Source organism: Giraffa tippelskirchi, chromosome 3, assembly GCF_054371585.1.
Source record: "Giraffa tippelskirchi isolate mGirTip1 chromosome 3, T2T-mGirTip1v1.2.pri, whole genome shotgun sequence".
NCBI lineage: Eukaryota > Metazoa > Chordata > Mammalia > Artiodactyla > Giraffidae > Giraffa > Giraffa tippelskirchi.
The window spans coordinates 178,273,764-178,295,343 of record NC_137277.1 but is presented as its reverse complement, the minus strand read 5'-3'; the positions used below and the strand labels follow the sequence as shown (position 1 = coordinate 178,295,343).

The window sequence follows — 21,580 nt, the reverse complement described above, 5'->3', positions numbered from 1 at the left end:
GGGGGGAGATCTCTTATGCACATGTCTTTAGTACTAGTTCTTATGCACTTATTAGAGAATTGATTGCCAGTAACTTTGTTTTTGTTTTTTAAACAAGATAAAAATTGAATGGAAATTAGTCATTGGTCAGTAATTCTTAAAGTGAGTAAATAGATCAAGGTGGATAGAACCTAGTCTAAGGTCAGGAGCCAAATTGAATAGAATTATGTGTCTTTTCAGAGAATTGAAACAAAGCAGTTCTTCAAGCCTGGATGAAACGAGGCTATGAAATTAGAGAGTCTAGGTCTCAGTCCCAGCTTCACAGTTTAATAGCTAAATGATCCAGTGCAAGTCATAGCACCTCTGAACCTGATCTCCTAGCTGTTAAGTGGATGTGCTCCAATTGACTAATATTTCTCATTGGTTGTGGTAGAGGTCAATTAGATGTTGTAAATGGAAACATTTTTTGAAAAGAGAGGCATAATGCTGGGGTTTATTTGATTATTTGATTGTCCGCAAATGAAGGGCTGTTTAACAGCTGATTTCCCCCTAGCTCTTGATGAAATTAAATTTTGTTTGTCTGGTGCAATGTTGTAAAAATTGAATGTGAGTACAGTCCCTGCTGTCCTGTTATAACTGTCCTGTTACAAATCATTAACTCCTTAGGAATTCCCTGGCAATCCAGTGGTTAGGATTTGGCACTTTCACTGCCGTGGCTGAGGGTTCAGTCCCTGGCTGGGGAACTAAGATCCTGTAAGCTGTGCAGCTCAGCCAGTGCATATTTGATGGAGAATTCATAGTGAGAAGTAAGTGAGGTACCTAAGCTGAGAAAAGCCATTTCAGTCTGGGAAGAATCAGGTTTCTTACATTCTTGAAGGAAGAGACACTAAGTTTAGCTCATTTTCTGTGCCTGAGACGGTACAATAATATTTTATTGGAAACTTGCCCTCCACAAAGAGAAGTGCTCACTCAGTTTAGCACCAGGACAAGAGAAGTCACTTTATTTATTTATTTGGGCCACACCTAGAGACTTGTGGGATCTTAGTTCCCTGAGCTGGAGAAGGCAATGGCACCCCACTCCAGTACTCTTGCCTGGAAAATCCCATGGATGGAGGAGCCTGGTAGGCTGCAGTCCATGGGGTCACGAAGAGTCAGATACGACTGAGCGACTTCACTTTCACTTTTCACGTTCATGCATTGGAGAAGGAAATGGCAACCCACTCCAGTGTTCTTGCCTGGAGAATCCCAGGGGCGGGGGAGCCTGGTGGGCTGCCATCTATGGGGTCGCACCGAGTCGGACACGACTAAAGCGACTTAGCAGCAGCAGCAGCAGTTCCCTGAGCAGGGATTGAACCCGCCCTCTTGGCAGTGAAAGCATGGAATCCTAACCACTGGACCACCAGGAAATTTTCCCAAGAAATAATTTTTTTTTTAACCCTAAGAAATAATTTTAAAAGGCTGAATGATTGCTTCATAGTGTTAAATACAGACCATGAATGTAAGACATAGATTGGGAAAGTCCTAGACCCAGTGGCTGTCCAGGATGTGAGTTTTAAGGTGTAGTAGTGTCTTTCCCATTCTGTACACAGGACTGTTGGCTATATGTATTATGTCTTTTTCTGAGAAAACGCATAATTTTAAAATTTTATGAATCTTAAAAATTTTAAACATACCATTGATTAAATGGAGTACTGCAATAATCTGGCTACTCCCTTAGTGTGTGACCTTAGACTCAGGTTATTTGTGTATCAATAAGGGCCTGTATTAATTTGCTAAGACTGAATAACAAAATACCACAGACTGGATGGCTTAAACAACAAAAATTTATCCTCTCTTAGTTCTAGAGTCTAGAAGTCCAAGATCAAGATGTTAGCAGGATTGACTAACCCTGAGACCCTTCTTGGTTTTCAAATAGCTGTTTTCATGTTCACATGGTGTTCTCCTGCTATGTACATCTGTATCTTAATCTTCTCTTATAAAAGCACTGGTCATATTGAATTAGGGCCTTACTCCAGTATCCTCATTTTTTTAAAAAACTGTCTCCCAAGTACAGTCACAGTTTGAGGTATTAGGACTTAAGACTTCAACATATGAATTGGTGGAGGATGAGGTACAATTCAGGCCATAACAGAGTCCACACTTACTTTGTATTATTCTTGCTAGTTCCTTGGTTCTAAGAGCTTAGGAAATGCATGGCAACAGTAGCAGTTATTTCCTAGAAACAAGAGGTGCAATTTCAGGGACCTATTCAGAGAGTTCTTCAACTAAGAAAACTCAAAGTCTACCTGAGACAGTCAGATGTTTGAAAAGGTATGTTTGTAGTGTGGATTTCTTGACCCAGGCTCAGCAAGTAAAGGAGTGCATGATGAAAAAAGCCCCTTTGCCTGCTAGTCCCTGAATGAGAGTCCAGCATTCCTTTGGTTGCTGCTTCCAGATGTGCTTCTGCAAATGTTCCTCCTTCCAATCTAACTTCCCCTGTTTGGCTTCTCCAGTGAAGTCATAAGCAAATATTTGTGATAGTTTTTTGTCACCATGGTGACTAAAGCACAGCCTAGTTCTTCTTTCAGCTTCACTGTCAGCTCTGCTTGAAGGAAAAGACAGCCCTCTGGGAGAGCTCAGGCTCAGAGTCATGAAAAACCACGTGTCAGGTATTGGGGGACAGCAGTCCATGGTGGAGCCTTTAGGAATTTGTCCTGTGCCTATTAGTCTCCAGGCATAGGGGTGATCAGGGACCCCAAGGGGAGGCCACTGCATTCCCCTAGAACTTTTTTTTTTTTAACAGAAATTGTCTTGGGCTTTGCTAAGTGGATGTAGAAACTTGCATATCATAAGCCCTCTCCTGCTGCTGTGGTTTGCCTCGCTGCTCTCCAGAATGAACAGAGGCACCTTTCCTGAAGTTTCATTTCCTCAGTATCTCTAGCTCCAGAATTCAGCTCTCTCCTCAACTGCTTGCATTTTGATTTCTCTTTCATTCAGATTCTCTTAACAGACTACTTCCCCTCCGCCCTCACATTTAATGTACTTTCTTACTGCACTTGAACCCTGAAGGTGGTCTCCTGCTCAAAGAACTAGCCCTGATCTTACCTTTGGGAGATTTCTTTTTAAGCTCTCATCATGGTCACCCCAAACCACTCCCCAAAAAGTGATATTAGAGTTAATTGTCCCCTTCTGTGCGCCTCTAAAATTTATTTTTCATCCCTTTTGCAATACTTTTAGTAACTGTTTCAGATTAGAAATTTAAAGGATGAAAAATGACTATAAAGGGAAGACCAATTTAATAAGGCTTCCTCTACTCATGTTTCAACATAATCGGCTTCACTTTTATCAGTTTTTTAAATAATGAGGTTGTTTTTAAAATGTAAATATTGAGTAAGATATGATAAAGTCACTGAGGCCACAGGAGGAAACACAAATGAGGCTTAGAAGGAGGAAGTTTATTATGGGTCCGCAGGCTGTGGGAGGTGGGTTACCACTTGCCACACAGGGTCACAGAGGAAAACACCAGGGTGGTCAGGGGGCAGAAGGGGCACGAGCAAGCAGAAGGTTTAGGCCAGATCCTTTATTGCAGTTTCAGAGGGAAAGTGAAAGCAGGGCAGAATAAACAGTTTAGTATAGGCCAATTTGAATAATTCTGGAGGGCTTTGGGCTATAAGAGTAGTCTCTAGTTACCTACTACTTTTGGGGCCATGGGATGAAGCAGAGGAATATTGCCTCCTGGGTGTACAGGCAAGATAAAGGAGGTATGACTGTGGGCTGGTTCCTTTACAAAGGCTTGCTCTTAGACATGTTATCTGTAGGAATTAGCTAGCCATAGGAATGTTGATCTCTCCTGGGTTTGTAAGGCTCCCAAATGGCAAAATATCAGGAACTCAGAAAATAAAAGAGTATAATCAGCCCTGTGATGAATGAATACAAGTAGACAAATACAAAATCTTAAAAAAAAAAAAACCAACTAACTGAGATTATATGTTAATTTAATTGGAGGAGATATGCTGCTATTTAAAAAATTTTGTGGTAAAATGTGACACAATTCATCACTTTAATCATTATTAAACACCATCAGTTGCATCTACAATGTTGTACAACCATCACCACCATCCATTTCCAGGCTTTTCATCACTCCAGACAGAAACTCTGTTCCATTAAGCAATAATTTCTCATTTCTCCCTTCCACTTGTACCTGATAATCTCTAGTCTACTTTGATAATCTCTAATCTACTTTTTGTCTCTATAAGTTTCCAGGTACCTCATGCAAGTGAAATCATGTAATCTTTATCCTTTTCTTTATCCTTTATCCTGGCTTGTTTTACTTAACATACTATCTTTAGGGTTCTTCAGTGTTGTTGTTCGGTTGCTAAGTTGTGTCCGACTCTTTGCAACCCCATGGACTACAGCACACCAAGCTTCCCTGTACTTCACTGTCTCCCAGAGTTTGCTCAGATTCATGTCCATTGAGTCAGTAATGCTATCTGACCATCTCATCCATTGCCGCCTTCTTCTCTTTTGCCTTCAGTCTTGCCCAGCATCAGTCTTTTCCAGTGAATCGGCTCTTCTCATCAGGTGGCCAAAGTATTGGAGCATCAGTCTTTCCAATGAATATTCAGGGTTGATTTACTTTAGGATTGACTGCTTTGATCTCCTTGCAGTCCAAGGGTCTCTCAATAGTCTTCTCTCACACCACAATTTGAAGGCATCAGTTCTTTGGCGCTCAGCTTTCTTTATGGCCCAACTCTCACATCCATATATGACTACTGGAAAAACCATAGCTTTGACTGTATGGACCTTTGTTGGCAAAATGATGTCTTTGCTTTTTTACATGCTGTCTAGTAGGTTTGTCATAACTTTCCTTCTAAGGAGCAAGCATATTTTAATTTTATAGCTGCAGTCACCATCCACAATGATTTTGGAGCCCAATTATGTAGCATGTGTCAAATCTTCATTCCTTTTTATGGATGAGTAATATCCCATCATATGTATATGCCACATTTTGTTAATCCATTCATTTATTTTTAATGTCTTTTTAAAAATATTTATTTTTATCTATTATTTTCTTTTTGGCTGTACCACATACTAGTTGCAGTATGCATGGGATCATATGGGATCTCATTTCCTGACCAGGGATCAAACCCAGGCCGCCTGCATTGGAAGCACGGAGTCTTAGCCATTAGACCACCAGGAAGTCCCATTTGCCTATTTTTACTTTTTATCCTTTGTTTTTTTTAATTTTTCATTTATTTTTTGGCTGCTCTGGGTCTTCATTGCTGCACAGGGGCTTTCTCTAGTTGCAGAGAGAGGGGGCTGCTCTCTTCTTGGTGGTGTGGTTTTCTTGTTGCAGTGACCTCTCTTGTGGAGTGGAGTTAGCGGGCTTCAATAGTTATGGTACGTGGGCTCAGTAGTTGTGGAGCATGGGTTTAGTTGCCCCATAACATGTGGGATCTTCCTGGACCAGGAATTGAACCAGTGTCTCCTGAATTGGGAGGCAGATTCCTAACCACTGGCCCAGCAGGGAAGCCCCCATTTGCCCATTTTCAAATTGAGTTGTCTTTGCTGTTGAGTTGTAGAAATTCTTTATATATTCTGAATATTAAAACCCTTATCAGATAGATTTGAAAGTTATTTCTCCTGTAAGTTGTCTTTTTACTTCCTTGTTAATGTCTTTTTTTTTGCTTGTGCTTTTGATGTCATAGCTAAGAATCCATTGCAAAATCCAAGATCATAAAAATTTACCCATGTTCTATTGTAAAAGTTTTATGGTTTCAGTTTGTGTATTTAGGTTGTTGATTCATTTTAAGTTTTGTTTTGTGTATGGTGTAAGCTAAGGATCTGATTCCATTCTTTTGTATCTGAACATGTAGTTGTCCCGGCACCAGTTGAAGAGACTATTCTTACTCCATTGAATGGACTTAATACCCTTGTCAAAAATCAGTTGGCTGGGGAAATTCCCTGGTGGTCCCATGGCTAAGATTCCATGCTCCCAATGCAGGGGGCCTGGGTTTGATTCTGGTCAGGGAACTGGATCCCACATGCCTCAGCACAGCCAAATAAATAAATAAAAATATTTTTAAAAATCAGTTTACTGGCCATGGATGTATGAGTTTATTTCTGGACTCTCAATTCTCTTCTCCTGATTATAGAATTCTCTCTCAATTCTGTTCTCTTGTTTATCCTTACACCAGCATCACACTGTTTTGATTATTGTAACTTTATAGTAAATTATGAAGTCAGCAAGTGTGAGTCTTTCAACTTATTTAAGAGTCTGTTGTTTGGTTTCCACATATTTATGGATTTTCCAGTTTTGTTTTACTGTTTATTTCTAGTTTCATTCCATGTGGTTAAAGAAGATAATTTGTCTAATATCAATCTTTTAGAATCTCTTGAGACTCTGTGCCTTAATACAGTTTATCCTGGAGAATATTCCATGCATTCATACTTGGCAAGATGTTTTTTGCTCTTGTTGGGTGGGAGTGGTCTATGTGTCTTTTAGATCTAACTGATTTATATATGTAAAAGTCCTCTTTCCTTATTAATCTTCTGTCTAGGCTCTATTCATTATTGAAAGTAGTGTACTGAAGTCTCTAAATGTTATTGTAGAACTGTTTTTTCCTTTACTATGACTGTTGTAACAGTTTTTTACTTAAAAATTTTTATCTAATATTTAGTATAGCCATTCCAGCTCTCTTTTGCTTACCATTGCATGAATATCTTTTTTCACCCATTACTTTCAACTTCTTTGCGTTTTCAGATATACAGTAAGTCTTTGCAGACGGCATGTAGTAGATCATGGTTGTTGGTTTTTTAATCCGCTGCCCATCTCTGCCTTTTGACTAAAGAGTTTAATCCATTTAACTCCTCTGTTCATGGAATTCTCCAGGCAGGAATACTGGAGTGGGTAGCCATTCCCTTCTCCGGGGGATCTTCCTGACGCAGGGATCAAACCCACATCTCCTGGGTCTCCTGCATTGCAGGCAGATTCTTTACCATCTGAGCCACCAGGGCCCAGTAAGTATAATATAATTACTTGGGAGTTCACTGGCAGTCCAGTGGTTCAGTTCAGTCTCTCCGTCGTGTCCAACTCTTTGCGGCCCCATGGACTGCAGCACGCCAGGCCTTCCTGTCCATCACCAACTCCTGGAGTTTACTCAAACTCATGTCCATTGAGTCGGTGATGCCATCCAACCATCTAATCCTCCGTCATCCCCTTCTCCCACCTTCAGTCTTTCCCAGCATTAAGGTCTTTTCCAATGAGTCAGTTCTTCGCATCAGGTGGCCGAAGTATTGGAGTTTCAGCTTCAGCATCAGCCCTTCCAGTGAATATTCAGGACTGATTTCCTTTAGAATGGACTGGTTGGATCTCCTTGCAGTCCAAGGGACTCTCAAGAGTCTTCTCCAACACTCCAGTTCAAAAGCATCAATTCTTTGGTGCTCAGCTTTCTTTATAGTCCAACTCTCACATCCATACATGACCACTGGAAAAACCATAACCTTGATTAGACAGACCTTTGTTTGCAAAGTAATGTCTCTGTTTTTTAATATGCTGACTAGGTTGGTCATAGCTTTTTTTCCAAGGAGCAAGTGTCTTTTAATTTCATGGCTGCAGTCACCGTCTGCAGTGATTTTGGAGCCCAGAAAAATAAAATCTGCCACTGTTTCCCCATCTACTTGCCGTGAAGTGATGGGACCAGATGCCATGATCTTTGTTTTCTGAATGTTGAGCTTTAAGCTAACTTTTTCACTCTCCTCTTTCACTTTCATCAAGAGGCTCTTTAGTTCTTCTTCACTTTCTGCCATAAGGGTGGTGTCATCTGCATATCTGAGGTTATTGATATTTCTCCTGGCAGTCTTGATTCCAGCTTGCGCTTCCTCCAGCCCAGCGTTTCTCATGATGTACTCTGCATATAAGTTAAATAAGCAGGGTGACAATATACAGCCTTGACGTACTCCTTTTCCTATTTGGAACCAGTCTGTTGTTCCATGTCCAGTTCTAACTGTTGCTTCCTGACCTGCATACAGGTTTCTCGAGAGGCAGGTAAGGTGGTCTGGTATTCTCATCTCTTTCAGAATTTTCCACAGTTTGTTGTGATCCACACAGTCAAAGGCTTTGGCATAGTCAATAAAGGAGAAATAGATGTTTTTCTGAAACTCTCTTGCTTTTTCGATAATCCAGCAGATGTTGGCAATTTGATCTCTGGTTCCTCTGCCTTTTCTGAAACCAGGTTGAACATCTGGAATTTCACAGTTCATGTATTGCTGAAGCCTGGCTTGGAAAATTTTGAGCATTACTTTTCTAGCGTGTGAGATGAGTGCAATTATGTGATAGTTTGAGCATTCTTTGGCATTGCCTTTCTTTGAGTTGGAATGAAAACTGACCTTTTCCAGTCCTGTGGCCACTGCTGCATTTCCCAAGTTTGCTGGCATATTGAGTGCAGCACTTTCACAGCATCATCTTTTAGGATTTGAAATAGCTCAACTGGAATTCCATCACTTCCACTAGCTTTGTTCGTAGTGATGCTTTCTAAGGCCCACTTGACTTCACATTCCAGGATGTCTGGCTCTAGGTGAGTGATCACACCATCGTGATTATCTGGGTCGTGAAGATCTTTTTTGTATAGTTCTCCTGTGTATTCTTGCCATCTCTTCTTAATATCTTCTGCTTCTGTTAGGTCCATACCATTTTTGTCCTTTGTTGAGCTCATCTTTGCATGAAATGTTCCCTTGGTATCTCTAATTTTCTTGAAGAGATATCTAGTCTTTCCCATTCTATTATTTTCCTCTATTTCTTTGCACTGATCACTGAGGAAGGCTTTCTTATCTCTCCTTGTTATTTGGAACTCTGCATTCTATTGGGTATATCTTTCCTTTTCTCCTTTGCTTTTCGCTTCTCTTCTTTTCACAGCTATTTGTAAGACCTCCTCAGACAGCCATTTTGCTTTTCTGCATTTCTTTTTCTTGGGGATAGTCTTGATTCCTGTGTCCTGTACAATGTCACAAACCTCTGTCCATAGTTCATCAGGCACTCTGTCTGAATTTTGGCAATAAGTCCAGTGGTTAGGACCCTGCATTTCCACTGCTGGGGGCCCAGATTTGATTCCTGGTCAGGGAACTAAGATCCTGCAAGCCACTTGGCACTGCCAAAAAAAGAAAGTATAATGTAATTATTGATAAGGAAAGACTTCTGCCATTTTGTTCTTTTTTCTTTCTTTCTTATACCTTTTTGTCCCTCTCTTCCTGTATTACTGCCTTTTGTGTTTAATTGGTTTCTTGTAGTGACTTATTTTCATTCACTTCTCATTTCCTTTGTGTATATTTTTATTTTGTGTGTGTGTATATATGTGTGTGTGTGTGTATATATATAGAGAGAGAAAGATTGTGGGCTTTACATTTAACATCCCAAATTTATCACAATGTAGTTTGAATTGACACCAACTTAACTTCAATAGCATACAGAAACTTTTGTTCATTATTATTTTATGCATGTCTTTTTTTAAATAATTTATTTCCTTATTTTTAGTTGCGCTGAGTCTTCCTTGCTGCACGCAGGCTTCTCTTATTTGTGGCGAGCAGGGGCTTCTCTTGTTGAGGAGCACAGGCTCTAGGCACACAGTAGTTGGAGCACCCAGACAGTATTTGTGGTTCACAGGTTTAGTTGCTCCGCAGCATGTGGAATCTTCCTGGACCAGGGATCAAACCCACGTCCTCTGTATTAGCAGGGGGATCCTCATCCACTCTACCACCAGAGCAGTCCTGTTTTCTCTTAAATCATGTAGAAAATAAAAAGTGGCCTTACAAACCAAAAATCCTAGAAGACTGGCTTTTATATTTCCCCATGTAGTTACCTTCTCTGGCTTCAAGTTACTGTGTAATGTCCTTTCATTCAACTTGAAGGACTGCCTTCAGCATTTCTTATAGAGCAGGTCTAGTGGTAACAAATTCCCTCAGTTTTTACCTGAGAGTATCTTAGTTTCTCCCTTGTTTTTGAAGTACAGTTTTGTCAAATACAGAATTCTTTGAAAGTTTTTTTCTTTCAGCACTTTAAATATCTATAAATTTAAAAATCTCGGTGCCTTCTGGACTTCATGGTTTTTTGATGAAAAACGCTTATATGTGATGAGTCACTTCTTCCTTGCTGCTTTCAAGATTTTCCTTTTGTATTTGGCTCTCAATAGTTTGATTATGTTTCTAGATGTAGATCTGAATTTTTCTCCTTGAAATTGAGTATCTCTCTGTGTACATTGATGTCTTTTTTTTGCCATTATTTCTACAAAATTCTTTTCCCCTTTACATCCCATTTCTTTGACTCCCATAATGCCTATTTTTTGATTTGATTGTTGGAGTTTCATGGATCCCTAGGCTCTCTATTCATTTTTCTGCATTATTTTCCCCTTTCTGCTCAGACTGTATAATTTCAACTTTTCTATCTTCAAGCCTGCTACTTCTGTCTGTTGCCTACTCGGATCTGCTGTTGAACCCTTCTAGTGAATTCTTCATTTCAGCTATTATATTTTTCAAATCCAGAATTTCTTTTTGGTTCCTTTTCTGTTGATTGAGTTACCTTCTGGTATTATTTTCCCTCTACTTGAAGAACTTTAGACTTTCTTTAGTGCAGGTCTTAGAGCTTCCCTGATAACTAAGTGGGTAAAGAATCCACCTGCAGTGCAGGAGATAGAGGAGATGTAGGTTTGATCCCTGGGTCAGGAAGATCTCCTGGAGGAGGAAATGGCAACCCACTCCCGTTTTCCTGAATGAAAAATCTCATGGACAGAGGAGCCTGGTGGGCTACAGTCCATGGGGTCGCAAAGAATCATACGGGTCATACATGACTGTGCACAGTGCAGGTCTGCTAGAGACGGACTCTCAGCTTTTGTTTGTCTGAAAAAGTTTAAAGTACAATTAATGATGTTATTTCATTATCCTTTTTTAATTTTATTTTTTGCTGAAGTATAGTTAATTTACAATGTATTAGTTTCAAGTGTACAGAAGAATGATTCAGTTATATATATGTGTGTGTGTATTCTTTCTCAGATTTTTTTTTTTTGGCTGCACCATGTAGCATGTGGGATCTTAGTTCCCCAGCCAGAAACTGAGCCCATGTCCCCTGCAGTGGAAGTGCGGAGTCCCAGACATTGCACCACCAGGGAAGTCCCTCAGATTGTTTTCCATTATAGGTTACATTATAGGTTTTACAGGATATTGCGTGTAGTTCCCTGTGCTCCACAGTAGTTCCTTGTTGTTTACATACCTTATATATGGTAGTATATATATATGTTAATCCCAGACTCCTAATTTTTCTCTCCCCTATCTTGTGCTAGTATTATTTGGAATTTTTGTAGCTTCAGGCACGACTGAGCAAGTGAGCATGCACATCCTTGTTCATAAGCGATACAGGAAAATTATAGGACCTTCTCTCATTTTATCCTTCTTTGGTATTGTTATCAGAAGAATGTTCTTTTTCCAGAAGGAAGTATATGTAAGAGTGAAACAACTCAAAAATTTGGTAAAACTCGAGAATTCCCTGGTGGTCCAGTGGTTAGGACTCTGAGCTCCCATTGCCAAGGGCCTGGATTTGATTCCTGGTCAGGGAACTTAAATCCTAGAAGCTGCATATTGCAGCCAAAAAAAAAAAAAATTTTTTTTAATTTCATTTGTAAAACCATTTAGACCTGGCATTTTCTTTGTGGAAATATTCTCTAGTACTGATTCAGTATATTTAATAGTTACAAGGCTAGTTAGATATTCTGAGTCACTTTTAGCAAGTTATACTATTCTAGGAGTTTGTCTTTTCAAACATTTTAGCTAGCATAAAGTTGTTCATATTCCCTTTTTTTATCTTTTTAGTTATCTGTAGTTATGTTCTTTTTTCATTTCTAAAATTTGTGTCCTCTTTTGTTCTTGAGAGATCTAACCAGAGACTTGATTATTTTTAGTCTTTTGAAAGATCTAAGTTTTGCCTTTGTTGATTCTCTCTACTGTAAGATTTCTCTCTCCTTTCTACTTTTTTTTCCCTAACTTGTGTACCTACGTCATTAATGTTCAGACTGTATATTAACTTCCTAAGGCTTATATACAGTTAATTAAATTTCAGGCAAATGAAACACTGGCATGTAAAGGGCAAACTTTAAAACTTTCAGAAGACATGAGAAGGTATCTTTCTGACCTTGGGAGCATGAAAGGATTTATTAAACAAGACACACAGAAGGAGCTAAGTATTAAAGCAAAACTTACATTATAGTTAAGAACTTGTTAAAGAACTCCATAAAGTGAAAATTGAAAAAAAATGAAAAGATACAAATTCCTAGAAGATATTTGTAATATGAATAATCAACAAATAGTTAATAACTAGAATATCTTAAGAACTATAAATCAATAAGAAAAGGACAAGTAATTCAATGGAAAAATATTCGATGTACCATAAACAGACATTTTTCACAGAAAGGGAAACATGGCTAATTAACATAAAATCTAATAACCCTGTTAGCAATGCAAATCTTTATCCTAGTGAAGTACATTAGATTCAGTAGACTGGCAAAAGTGGTAGTGCTGAGTAATAGGATGTGTATCAATGGGAGCTCGTTGTGTATTACTAAGCTAATATGAATTGGCATCATATTGGAAGGCAACATGGTACTTATCTGATGAAGTTTAACATTTACCTGCCTGTACCCAGCAATTCATGCCTTAAAACAGGAGTTCTCAAAGCGTGTCCTGCAGACTATTTCAGAAGGCCTGGCAAGTGAAGTCCAAGTTGTTATTTGCCAACTCAGAATAGATTAAAGACTTGATGGTAACACCTGAAACCGTTAAAACTCCTATAAGAAGACACAGGAAAAAAGACCTTAGTCTTGGCAGTGATTTGGGGTGGGGGGGGTGATATAACACCAAAAGCACAAACAGCAAAAGCAGAGATAAACAAGTAGTACCTATAAACTAGAAAGCTTAAACTAGAAAACTTAAAAGCTTCTGCACAGCACCCACCCCCCGCCCTGCCAAAAAAGGTCAGCATTTGATGGCTGCTTCTCTCACTGCTTGGAGACTTAAGTAGTGGGATTTTAGCCTGTCATATATTTAAGCTGACATGTCTTCACTCAGGGCATCATGGGAATTGGGTGGCTGCCTGTTAGTGCCTTCTGATTTTTGCAGAGTCAAACAATTAAAAATAAAGAAATGGTCAACAAAATGAAAAGGCAATATATGGGAGAAAATATTTCCTAACTATAAATCTCAGATTATTAGGGGATTAATATCCAAAATATATAAGGGACTCGGTGATGCCATCCAACCATCTTCAAATCAGCCACCACCGAACCAATGGACATGAGTTTGAGCAAACTCCAGGAAATAGTGAAGGACAGGGAAGTCTGGTGTGCTACAGTTCCTGGGGTCACAAAGAGTCAGACACGACTGAAAAACTCCACAGCAACAACAAGATAAGGGACTCATACAACTCAATAGCAAACAAACACAAATATTGCAAGTAAAAATGGGCAAAGGATCTGAATACACACTTTTCCAAAGCAGACATACGAATAGCCAACAGGTTCATGAAAAAGATGCTTAACATCACTAATCATTGGGGAAATGCAAATGATTATGTGTTTATACAGTGAAATAATATAACATAGGAAAAATTAATGAAATAAGGCTTCATGCAAAAACATGGGTAAATCTTAGAAATCCAAAGGAGGGGGTATAATTCTCAGTAGATTGAACATAGTATGGTGCAGTATTTAGGGGTGTGCATATATGTGATTCATAAAAATGAAAGCAGAGATAATGACAATTCATAACAGCAGTTTTCTTTTGGCTGGAGTTGGAATGGGGATGGAGGAGCCTGGGATGGGGGAGACCTTACTACTAGATTCAGGTATATTAATCTAGTTCTTGGATTTAGTGGTAGGTTGACAGATGCTCATTGTATTATTTTGCTTGGTAACTTAGCATGTTTCATCTTTTTTGTATGTAGCAAATATTACAGAATAAAATTTTAAATTTCTTCAAAAAGTAGAGGGGTGGCCATATGAGTTTCTTAAAAAAAAATATATATATATATATATATATATACATGGTATTCCACTGAATTGGGTACACTATATTTCACCTTGCTAGGTTAAATATATTTGCATTTATTCAGCAAGTCATATAACTTTTCTCTAGTCATGGAAGTGATCGTAGCTTGTGAGCATTTACCATATGCTTAGTGCTGTTCTAAGTAGTTGTTGTTCAGTCACTAAGTTGTGTCCAAATCTTTTGTGGCCCCATTGACTGTAACCCGCTAGGCTTCTCTGTCCATGGGATTTCCCAGGCAAGAATACTGAAATGGGTTGCCATTTCCTTCTCGGTCTAAGTAGTACTTCACATGTGTTAAGCTATGCAATCCTTCTAACAGCTCTGTGTTTTAAAAGATGAGCTCCTGAGGCACAGAGGTTAAAGAAACTTACTGAAGGTTGCACAGCTAACAAGTAGAAGAGCCAGTACTGGGACTTCCCTGGTGGTCCAGTGCCTGAAGACTTAATGCTCCCAGGCAGGGGGCCCCGGTTCTATCCCTGATCAGGGACCTAGGTCCCACATGCTGCAACTAAGACCTGGGGCAGCCAAGTAAATAAACAAATTTAAAAAGGGAAGAGCTGGTATTTGAATCTGTACAATCTGCCTCCAGGGCCTACACCTTTTAACTACTAAGCTTGTATCAATTGCTATAACAGCACTTATTTAATAAACTTGTTATGATGAAAGGAAACTGTGTTGTTGGTGTGGGGGTGGTAATAGAGATCTCAGGGGCAGTTTTTGAGATTATCAGGCTTCACTGGGAAGCTGTGAGTCCCCCTGAGTAGGGGAGGGTGGGTGGGGAAAGAAGCCAGAGAGCAGAAAATGCTGTCCTTTTAAGAGCCTTTGCCAGTGTGTTTGTATCTTCCCTTCTTCCAGAGACCATGGCGAGCCCAGGGAAAGACAATTATCGAATGAAGAGTTACAAGAACAATGCCCTAAACCCTGAGGAAATGAGGCGAAGAAGAGAGGAAGAGGGCATTCAGCTCCGGAAGCAGAAACGGGAGCAACAAGTGTGTTAACCTCAGTGTTCTCAAATGTGCTCTTTAGGGAGGTGGCTTAGCCACCATGGTTGCCTTCCACCTTACACTCTCACTTTCTGCTTGGGAAAGTAGCTTTGCTCTGTGGGCCACTCACCCAGTTTCATTTGTTGTGAAGAAATGTTGGAAGCTTTGAGAAAGAGCTGTCCCTTATTCCTTTTCCATAATTTCATACAACTTGGATCATTTTAATTGTCTTCAGTATAACTTTCTATTGCTAACCCCTTGTTTTTACTTAGTAGTCACTGTTAGGCCTGGCTTTCAAGGCCCAGTCCGAAGCCTGGCCCTTTAAGAAGTTTGTCAGCCATTCTGGGCTGCCTTCTATTTCCTGAGTTCATTCTTTGTAAGTCTCTCTAGAACTGTAATTAATAGTGAGACTGTATTAATGCTTCATCATCTGTACTCTGCCACACATCACCACCAAATTGGTTCCTTGCCCAGGTCTGGATGCTAACCTGCTTTTACCCACCCTTATTTTTCTTCTTTGAAGCCTTTTATATATATGTGTATAAGGGCGTATGTGTGTGTGTGTGTGTGTATAGGGTGTATGTATATATATATTATATATACGTATATCTGTGCCCTTTTATACAAAGGGCACAGAAATTTTAAAAGATTTGCTTATAAAAATGTTCTCCAAAAATATAAACAATTAGATGTAACATAGAAAATAAAGCCCTTGAATATCTTTCCATATCAGTAGATCAAGTTTGGCATTTTCTCATATGCTAGCATTTCCTTGACAGTCATGCCGTAATTTAACATTAGGTCATTCTTTGTTTCCTTGTTTCCGTACACCATTTCTTCTCTTTCCTTTCAGCTTTTTAAACGAAGAAACGTGGAGCTGATCAATGAAGAAGCCGCCATGTTCGATAGTCTTCTTATGGACTCCTATGTGAGCTCTACCACTGGGGTAAGACCCTTGCACGTGCTTCAGGCAAGCTTGAGAAGTACTTGCTTCTACAGAACAGAAATTGAGCCATTCACATCATCTAGTAGCTTTACCAACAACCATGCTAATCTCTTTATTCCATTGGCCCTTTCATATTAGGCTGGTGCGAATGTAATTGCGGTTTCTGACTGTGAATTTTAAATCATTGTAACTAGGTTCAAACACATCTTTATTAATCAAAACAGGAACCATTACAATCAACTGGTCTTTGCCAACAAGAAATAAGTTTGTTTTTTCCTGTAGCATAAAAATCTGTGCTTCGGGATTTGCCGAACTCTTAGAAAGTGTTTTCTGCCTCCTGCTGGTTGTAGAAGCATTTTCCCTGGAAAAAGAGATGCTTGAAGAGTGGTAGTTGGTTGGTGAGAAGTCAGGTGAACAGGCAAAACTTCGTAGCCCAATTTGTTCAACTTTTGAAGCATTAGTTGTACGATGTTCGGTCAGGCATGGTCATGGAGAAGAATTGGGCCCTTTTTGTTGACCGATGCCTGCTCCAGGCATTGGAGTTTTCAGTGCATCTCATCGATTTGCTGAGCATACTTTTCAGTGTCATGGTTTCCCCAGGATTCAGAAAGTTACAGTTGATCAGAGAGGCAACAGACCACCAAACAGTGACCATGATCCTTTTTTGGTACAAGGTGGCTTTGGAAGCTTCTTCACGGTCTAGTCACTGAGCTGGTCACCAGTTGAAAATCCACTTTTCATCGCACATCACAATCTGATCAAGAAATGATTCATTGTTGTTGCGTAGAATAAGAGAAGACAACAGTTCAAAACAACTATTTTTTTGATTTGCAGTCAGCTCATGAGGCACCCATCTGTTGTGCTTTTTCACCTTTCTAATTTGCTTGAAATGCCAAATGACCATAGAATGGTCAACATTGAGTTCTTCAGCAACTTCTCATGTAGTTAGTTTTAAGAGGATCAGCTTCGATGATCCTTTTGATTGGTGTTGTCAGCTTCCAATGGCTGGACACTGCGCTTCTCATCTTCAAGGCTCTCATCTCCTTTGCAAAACTTCTTTAAAAAAAAAAATCGGACATTTATAAACAAGGAAGCACACATTCATTACATAAAAATAGTTTTCGAATAGTTGAGTAGGTCATCGTATTGTCATTAGCAGCAGCAAAGGACAGAAGGGGCTGGTGGTGTGGACTCCTGGCAAGCACCAGGCCGCAAAGCTTCTTGAATCCACCGCACTGTACTCCTGGGCCAAATGCGTTGTTGATGTTGCAAGTTGTCTCCACCACTTTATGACCCATTTTGAACTCAAATAAGAAAATCACTCAAATTTGCTTTTTGTCTAACATCATTTCTCTAGTCTAAAATAAATATAAAGTAAACAACAAGTAGTAAAACGGGAGTTGATGATGGACAGGGAGACCTGGCGGGCTGTGGTCCGAGGGGTTGCAAGGAGTCGGACACGACTAAGTGACTGAACTGAACTGAATAAGTCATTAGCAAAAAAACAAAGTGATAAATGCGCATTAAAGTGATGTATAACATAACCACATTTCTTTATTTAAGAATGTATTCCAATATCAAGTGGCAAAGTTCAACAATGCAAAACAGCAATCACTTTTGCATCAACCTAATACCCAGTCAGCTTTAGGAGTCAACAGGTATTTGTCTCTGGTGAAAACACCAGAGGAAACATTTAAGAGGAGCTTTCAGTTGCCTCAGATGTTAAGAATCACTTCTAAATGTTCCATCTTGAAGCAGCTATGGATTAAACATCTGAGCCTGCTATTGTGCCTTCCTCTTGCCCTCAAGTCTTTTTTTGGCTGTGCCGGGTCTTCATTGCTATACGCTGGCTTTTCTCTAGTGACTGCTACTCTCTGGTTGGGGTATAAGAGCTTCTCATTGCAGTAGCTTCTCTTGTTACAGAGTATGTATGGGCTCTAGGAGCACAAGCTCAGTAGTTGTGGCACAGGGGCTTAAATTCTCCTCAGCATGTGGGATCTTCCCAGAGCAGCGACTGAACCCATGTCTCCTGCATTGACAGGCAGATTCTCAACCACTGGACCACCAGGGAAGCCCTGCCCTCAAGTCTTTAGAAAGCAGGATGCCAAACAGAATTATGGGCTTATATCTGGCTCTAGTGTTGGTTTGCAAAGTCATGAACCTGTTTTATGTCCTAGGAGAGTGTGATCACAAGAGAGATGGTGGAGATGCTCTTTTCTGATGATCCTGACCTGCAGTTAGCAACCACACAGAAATTCCGGAAACTGCTCTCCAAAGGTACAAAGCCTAGACTTCCCCAGAGAGGCCCTGCATGACTTAGCCTCTTGCTTTCTCTCACTGACCTCATCAACCACTGTCCTTCACTCATTCTGCTCTAGCCCTGTTGGCTGTGGCGTCCTTGGACAAGCCAGGCACATTCTTACCTTTTGCATGGGCATTCCCTCTGCTTGATACCCTTTAGTTGCAGATATCTGTGTGACAGGGCTTCCCTGGTGGCTCAGTGGTAAAGAGTCCATCTGCCAATGCAGGAGAAGCGGGTTTGATCACTGGGTTGGGAAGATCCCCTGGAGAAGGAAATAGCAACCCACTCTAGTATTATTCTTGCCTGGAAAATCCCATGGACAGAGGAGCCTGGCAGGCTATATTCCATGAGGTTGCAAAAGAGTCAGACACAACTCAGCAACTAAAGAACAACAATCTGTGTGACAGCTGCTTCATTTCTGTGGTTGGATCCTACCTTTCTCAGCAAAGCCTACTCTGACACCCTATCTAAAATTGCAGCTCCCCCCACCCCCTGCAGCATTTTTAATCTCCTTACCTTGCCCTACCTATTTTATTTCCTATTACACTTACTACCTTCAAACATAACAGTATTTCTTCTCACTAGGATATAAGCTCTGTGAGGACAGGGACTTTTGGTTTTGTTCACTGTTGTATTCTTGGTACCCAGAACCACGTCTGGCACACATTTTTTGCTCAGTAAAAATTTGCTGTATGATGGGAAAAATATTTTCTTTTCTCCCAAGGACTTTTGTCCTTTGACCTTGGGAGGACTTTTCTTCCTCCCAAGAAAAGAATGCTGACCTTAGAAGGGAAGTGTTTAGTGTTGCACCTACTTTGGTCATCTCTCCCTTACTTTCTTGCTTGCTTAGTTAAGTAAGGTTATTTACTTGCTTAGATTTAGAAAGCCAAAGGTGAGCGTACTTAAATTAGGACTGGCTTTACTAAATTCTCAACTATTTGATATAGTTCAAAAATGACCTGCTATTGTTAAAAACTACCTCACCAAAAGGAAGCTTGGGAGTGTTTATAAGGATGGTCAGGAGTATTTAGGAAGGATGGTGGACTGACCCCAGTGAATGCATCAGCCAGCCCTTCTCCTGACTTCTCTCTTTCCTTTGTCCCTCTCCCAGAGCCCAGTCCTCCAATAGACGAAGTTATCAACACTCCAGGAGTGGTGGATCGGTTTGTGGAGTTTCTGAAGAGGAATGAGAATTGTACATTACAGGTGAGGCCTGGGGTGGAGAGGTGCCAGATGAACGCCCTTTTGCCAAGAAATTGCTATGGCATGCTTCTACAGACACATCTCTGAGGATGAAACATTTAAGGAGATGCTGTTACCTCAGAGGACTTGACCTCAAGCAAGAGAGCCACAAACTCTTCCCGAAAACAGGCTCAGAGGAAAGATACCAGAATATGACAGATTCATTATTCAGAGGTTATGATATAGAATAAGTATATATACATGTATGTATGTACACATACATACATAAAACGTTCTAGTCCATTTCTAATTCTGGAGTGAACCCCTTTGCTTCTCTGGGCCTCTCTTCTCACAAATGAGTAATGAGCCACTCTACTAGAACTTACTAGAAACTTGACTGAAAGGATCCTTGAGAGACCCATCTCACTTTTATCCTGGTTTCAGAAATGAATAAAGTGAAGTTCAGTAAATAAAACATGGCTTGCCGCAACCCACTCCAGTGTTATTGCCTGGGAAATCCCACAGACAGAGGATCCTGGCAGGCTGCAGTCTGTGGGGTCGCAAAAGAGTTGGACACGACTTAGCGACTCAACAACGACAACCAATTGAGGTGGTGGGGGGAATAGTAAAGATTTGGTGTTGCTCCCAGGTTTCACTACTCTTCATGAGTCTTCTTTCATTCTTTCTCCTTCTCCTAACTTTTTCAAGCTCTCTTCCTCTTTGCCTCTAGGAAAAACAAAAACAAAACATGGCTTGCCCAAGGACTCATGGGGGCTGTGGTAGTGCAGGACTAGACCTAGGACCATGGAAACCTAGTTCTGTCTTCCTATTATGTTATGTCACTGCCCGTAATTCTTCCTTTCATTTAAAGGAGAAGAGGGAAAGGCTTGTGTGCTTTGTTTGTTTGTTTGTTTTTCAAGTCAGGGCAGGAGACTTAACTGCTCTGAGCCAGCTGGTAGGCACAGCTGCTCTGTCTGGAATGACCTCTCAGTCATGGCTTTAATCTCACTTTCAGTTTGAAGCTGCCTGGGCTCTAACAAACATTGCCTCTGGAACCTCTCAGCAGACCAAAATTGTCATTGAAGCAGGGGCCGTCCCCATTTTTATAGAGCTGCTTAACTCGGACTTTGAGGATGTACAGGAACAGGTAATACCCAAATTTGACTTAATTCTTGATGATGTCAGTGGTATAATAAAAAAATATATTTTGCCTTTATCCCCAGTTAAGAGGTTAAGAGCAAAGAGCTCCTAAAAACCTTGGGATTTTCTTAGTGATCAAGCGTCTTCTGTTATTCCTAAAGAGCACCTTTGCAACACACCTGAGTGTGTGCTAATGATATGTCTCAGGGTGAGGCCTTAGATAGCTTCAGGAAGAGGGGGCTAGTCACCAGAAAGACCAAACTTGGGATTAGAGAATAGGAACGTGCAGCCCCGCTCCGCCCCCATTCTTCCCACCCCTCCTCCCCAACTTCCCTAGGGATGTTAGAGGGAGTAAATATTGGGTTATAAAAAAGTCTTGAACAGTGAGATTCAGAGAGCTGCTGGGGTGGTGAACACTCACTGTGCTGGGAAGGTGACATGCCTGGAGAGGGCACAGGAGTTCTGTGCAACCTCTGCTCCTCGCCCCATACCTTGCCCTCTGCATCTCTTCTATTTAGCTCTTCCTGAGTTGTATCTATTAGAGTAAACTGGTAAACATGAGTACAGTTTTCCTGAGTTCTGTGAATCATTGCAGAATGTGGAACTCCTGAATTTATAGCCAGTTGGTAAGAAGTATAGGTGGCACCTGGGAGTTGCAGCTAGTATCTAAGTGAGGCCAGTCTTGTGGGACTGAGCCCCTACCTATTGAATTGACACAGCTTTCCTGGTAGCTCAGCTGGTAAAGAATCCACCAGCAATGCAGGAGACCCCAGTACAATTACTGGGTTGGGAAGATTCCCCTGGAGAAGGGAACGGCTACCCTCTCCAATATTTTGGCCTAAGAGAATTCCATAGACTATATATAGTCCATGTAGTCACAAAGAGTCGGACACAACTGAGTGACTTTCACTTTTCACTGACACGGTATCGGAGAATTGATGTAGAAGAAAACTCCACATGTTGGGTGTCAGGTGGTGTTGGGAAAAA

At 40.5% G+C, this 21,580-nt stretch overlaps 1 protein-coding gene and 1 non-coding gene across 6 annotated transcripts in view; both read left to right on the top strand.

Annotated features, from left to right (window-relative positions):
* KPNA6 (karyopherin subunit alpha 6) overlaps positions 1-21,580 on the top strand; it is a 59,133-nt gene that overhangs the window by 21,278 nt on the left and 16,275 nt on the right. For 3 of the 5 annotated variants that reach the window (XM_081585949.1, XM_081585951.1, XM_081585952.1), the window contains exons 2-6: positions 14,896-15,029; positions 15,877-15,969; positions 18,147-18,246; positions 19,383-19,477; positions 20,469-20,600. In XM_081585949.1, the coding sequence (XP_081442075.1) occupies positions 14,896-15,029; positions 15,877-15,969; positions 18,147-18,246; positions 19,383-19,477; positions 20,469-20,600 (554 nt within the window). Of the gene's footprint in view, positions 1-2,550; positions 2,628-14,895; positions 15,030-15,876; positions 15,970-18,146; positions 18,247-19,382; positions 19,478-20,468; positions 20,638-21,580 lie in introns of those variants that run through there. The other 2 variants (XM_081585948.1, XM_081585947.1) reach the window with 2 other exon arrangements.
* Positions 12,978-13,125, top strand: LOC145544041 (small nucleolar RNA SNORA79). The gene has a single exon (XR_014081265.1). It is a non-coding gene; the product is annotated as a small nucleolar RNA SNORA79 (small nucleolar RNA).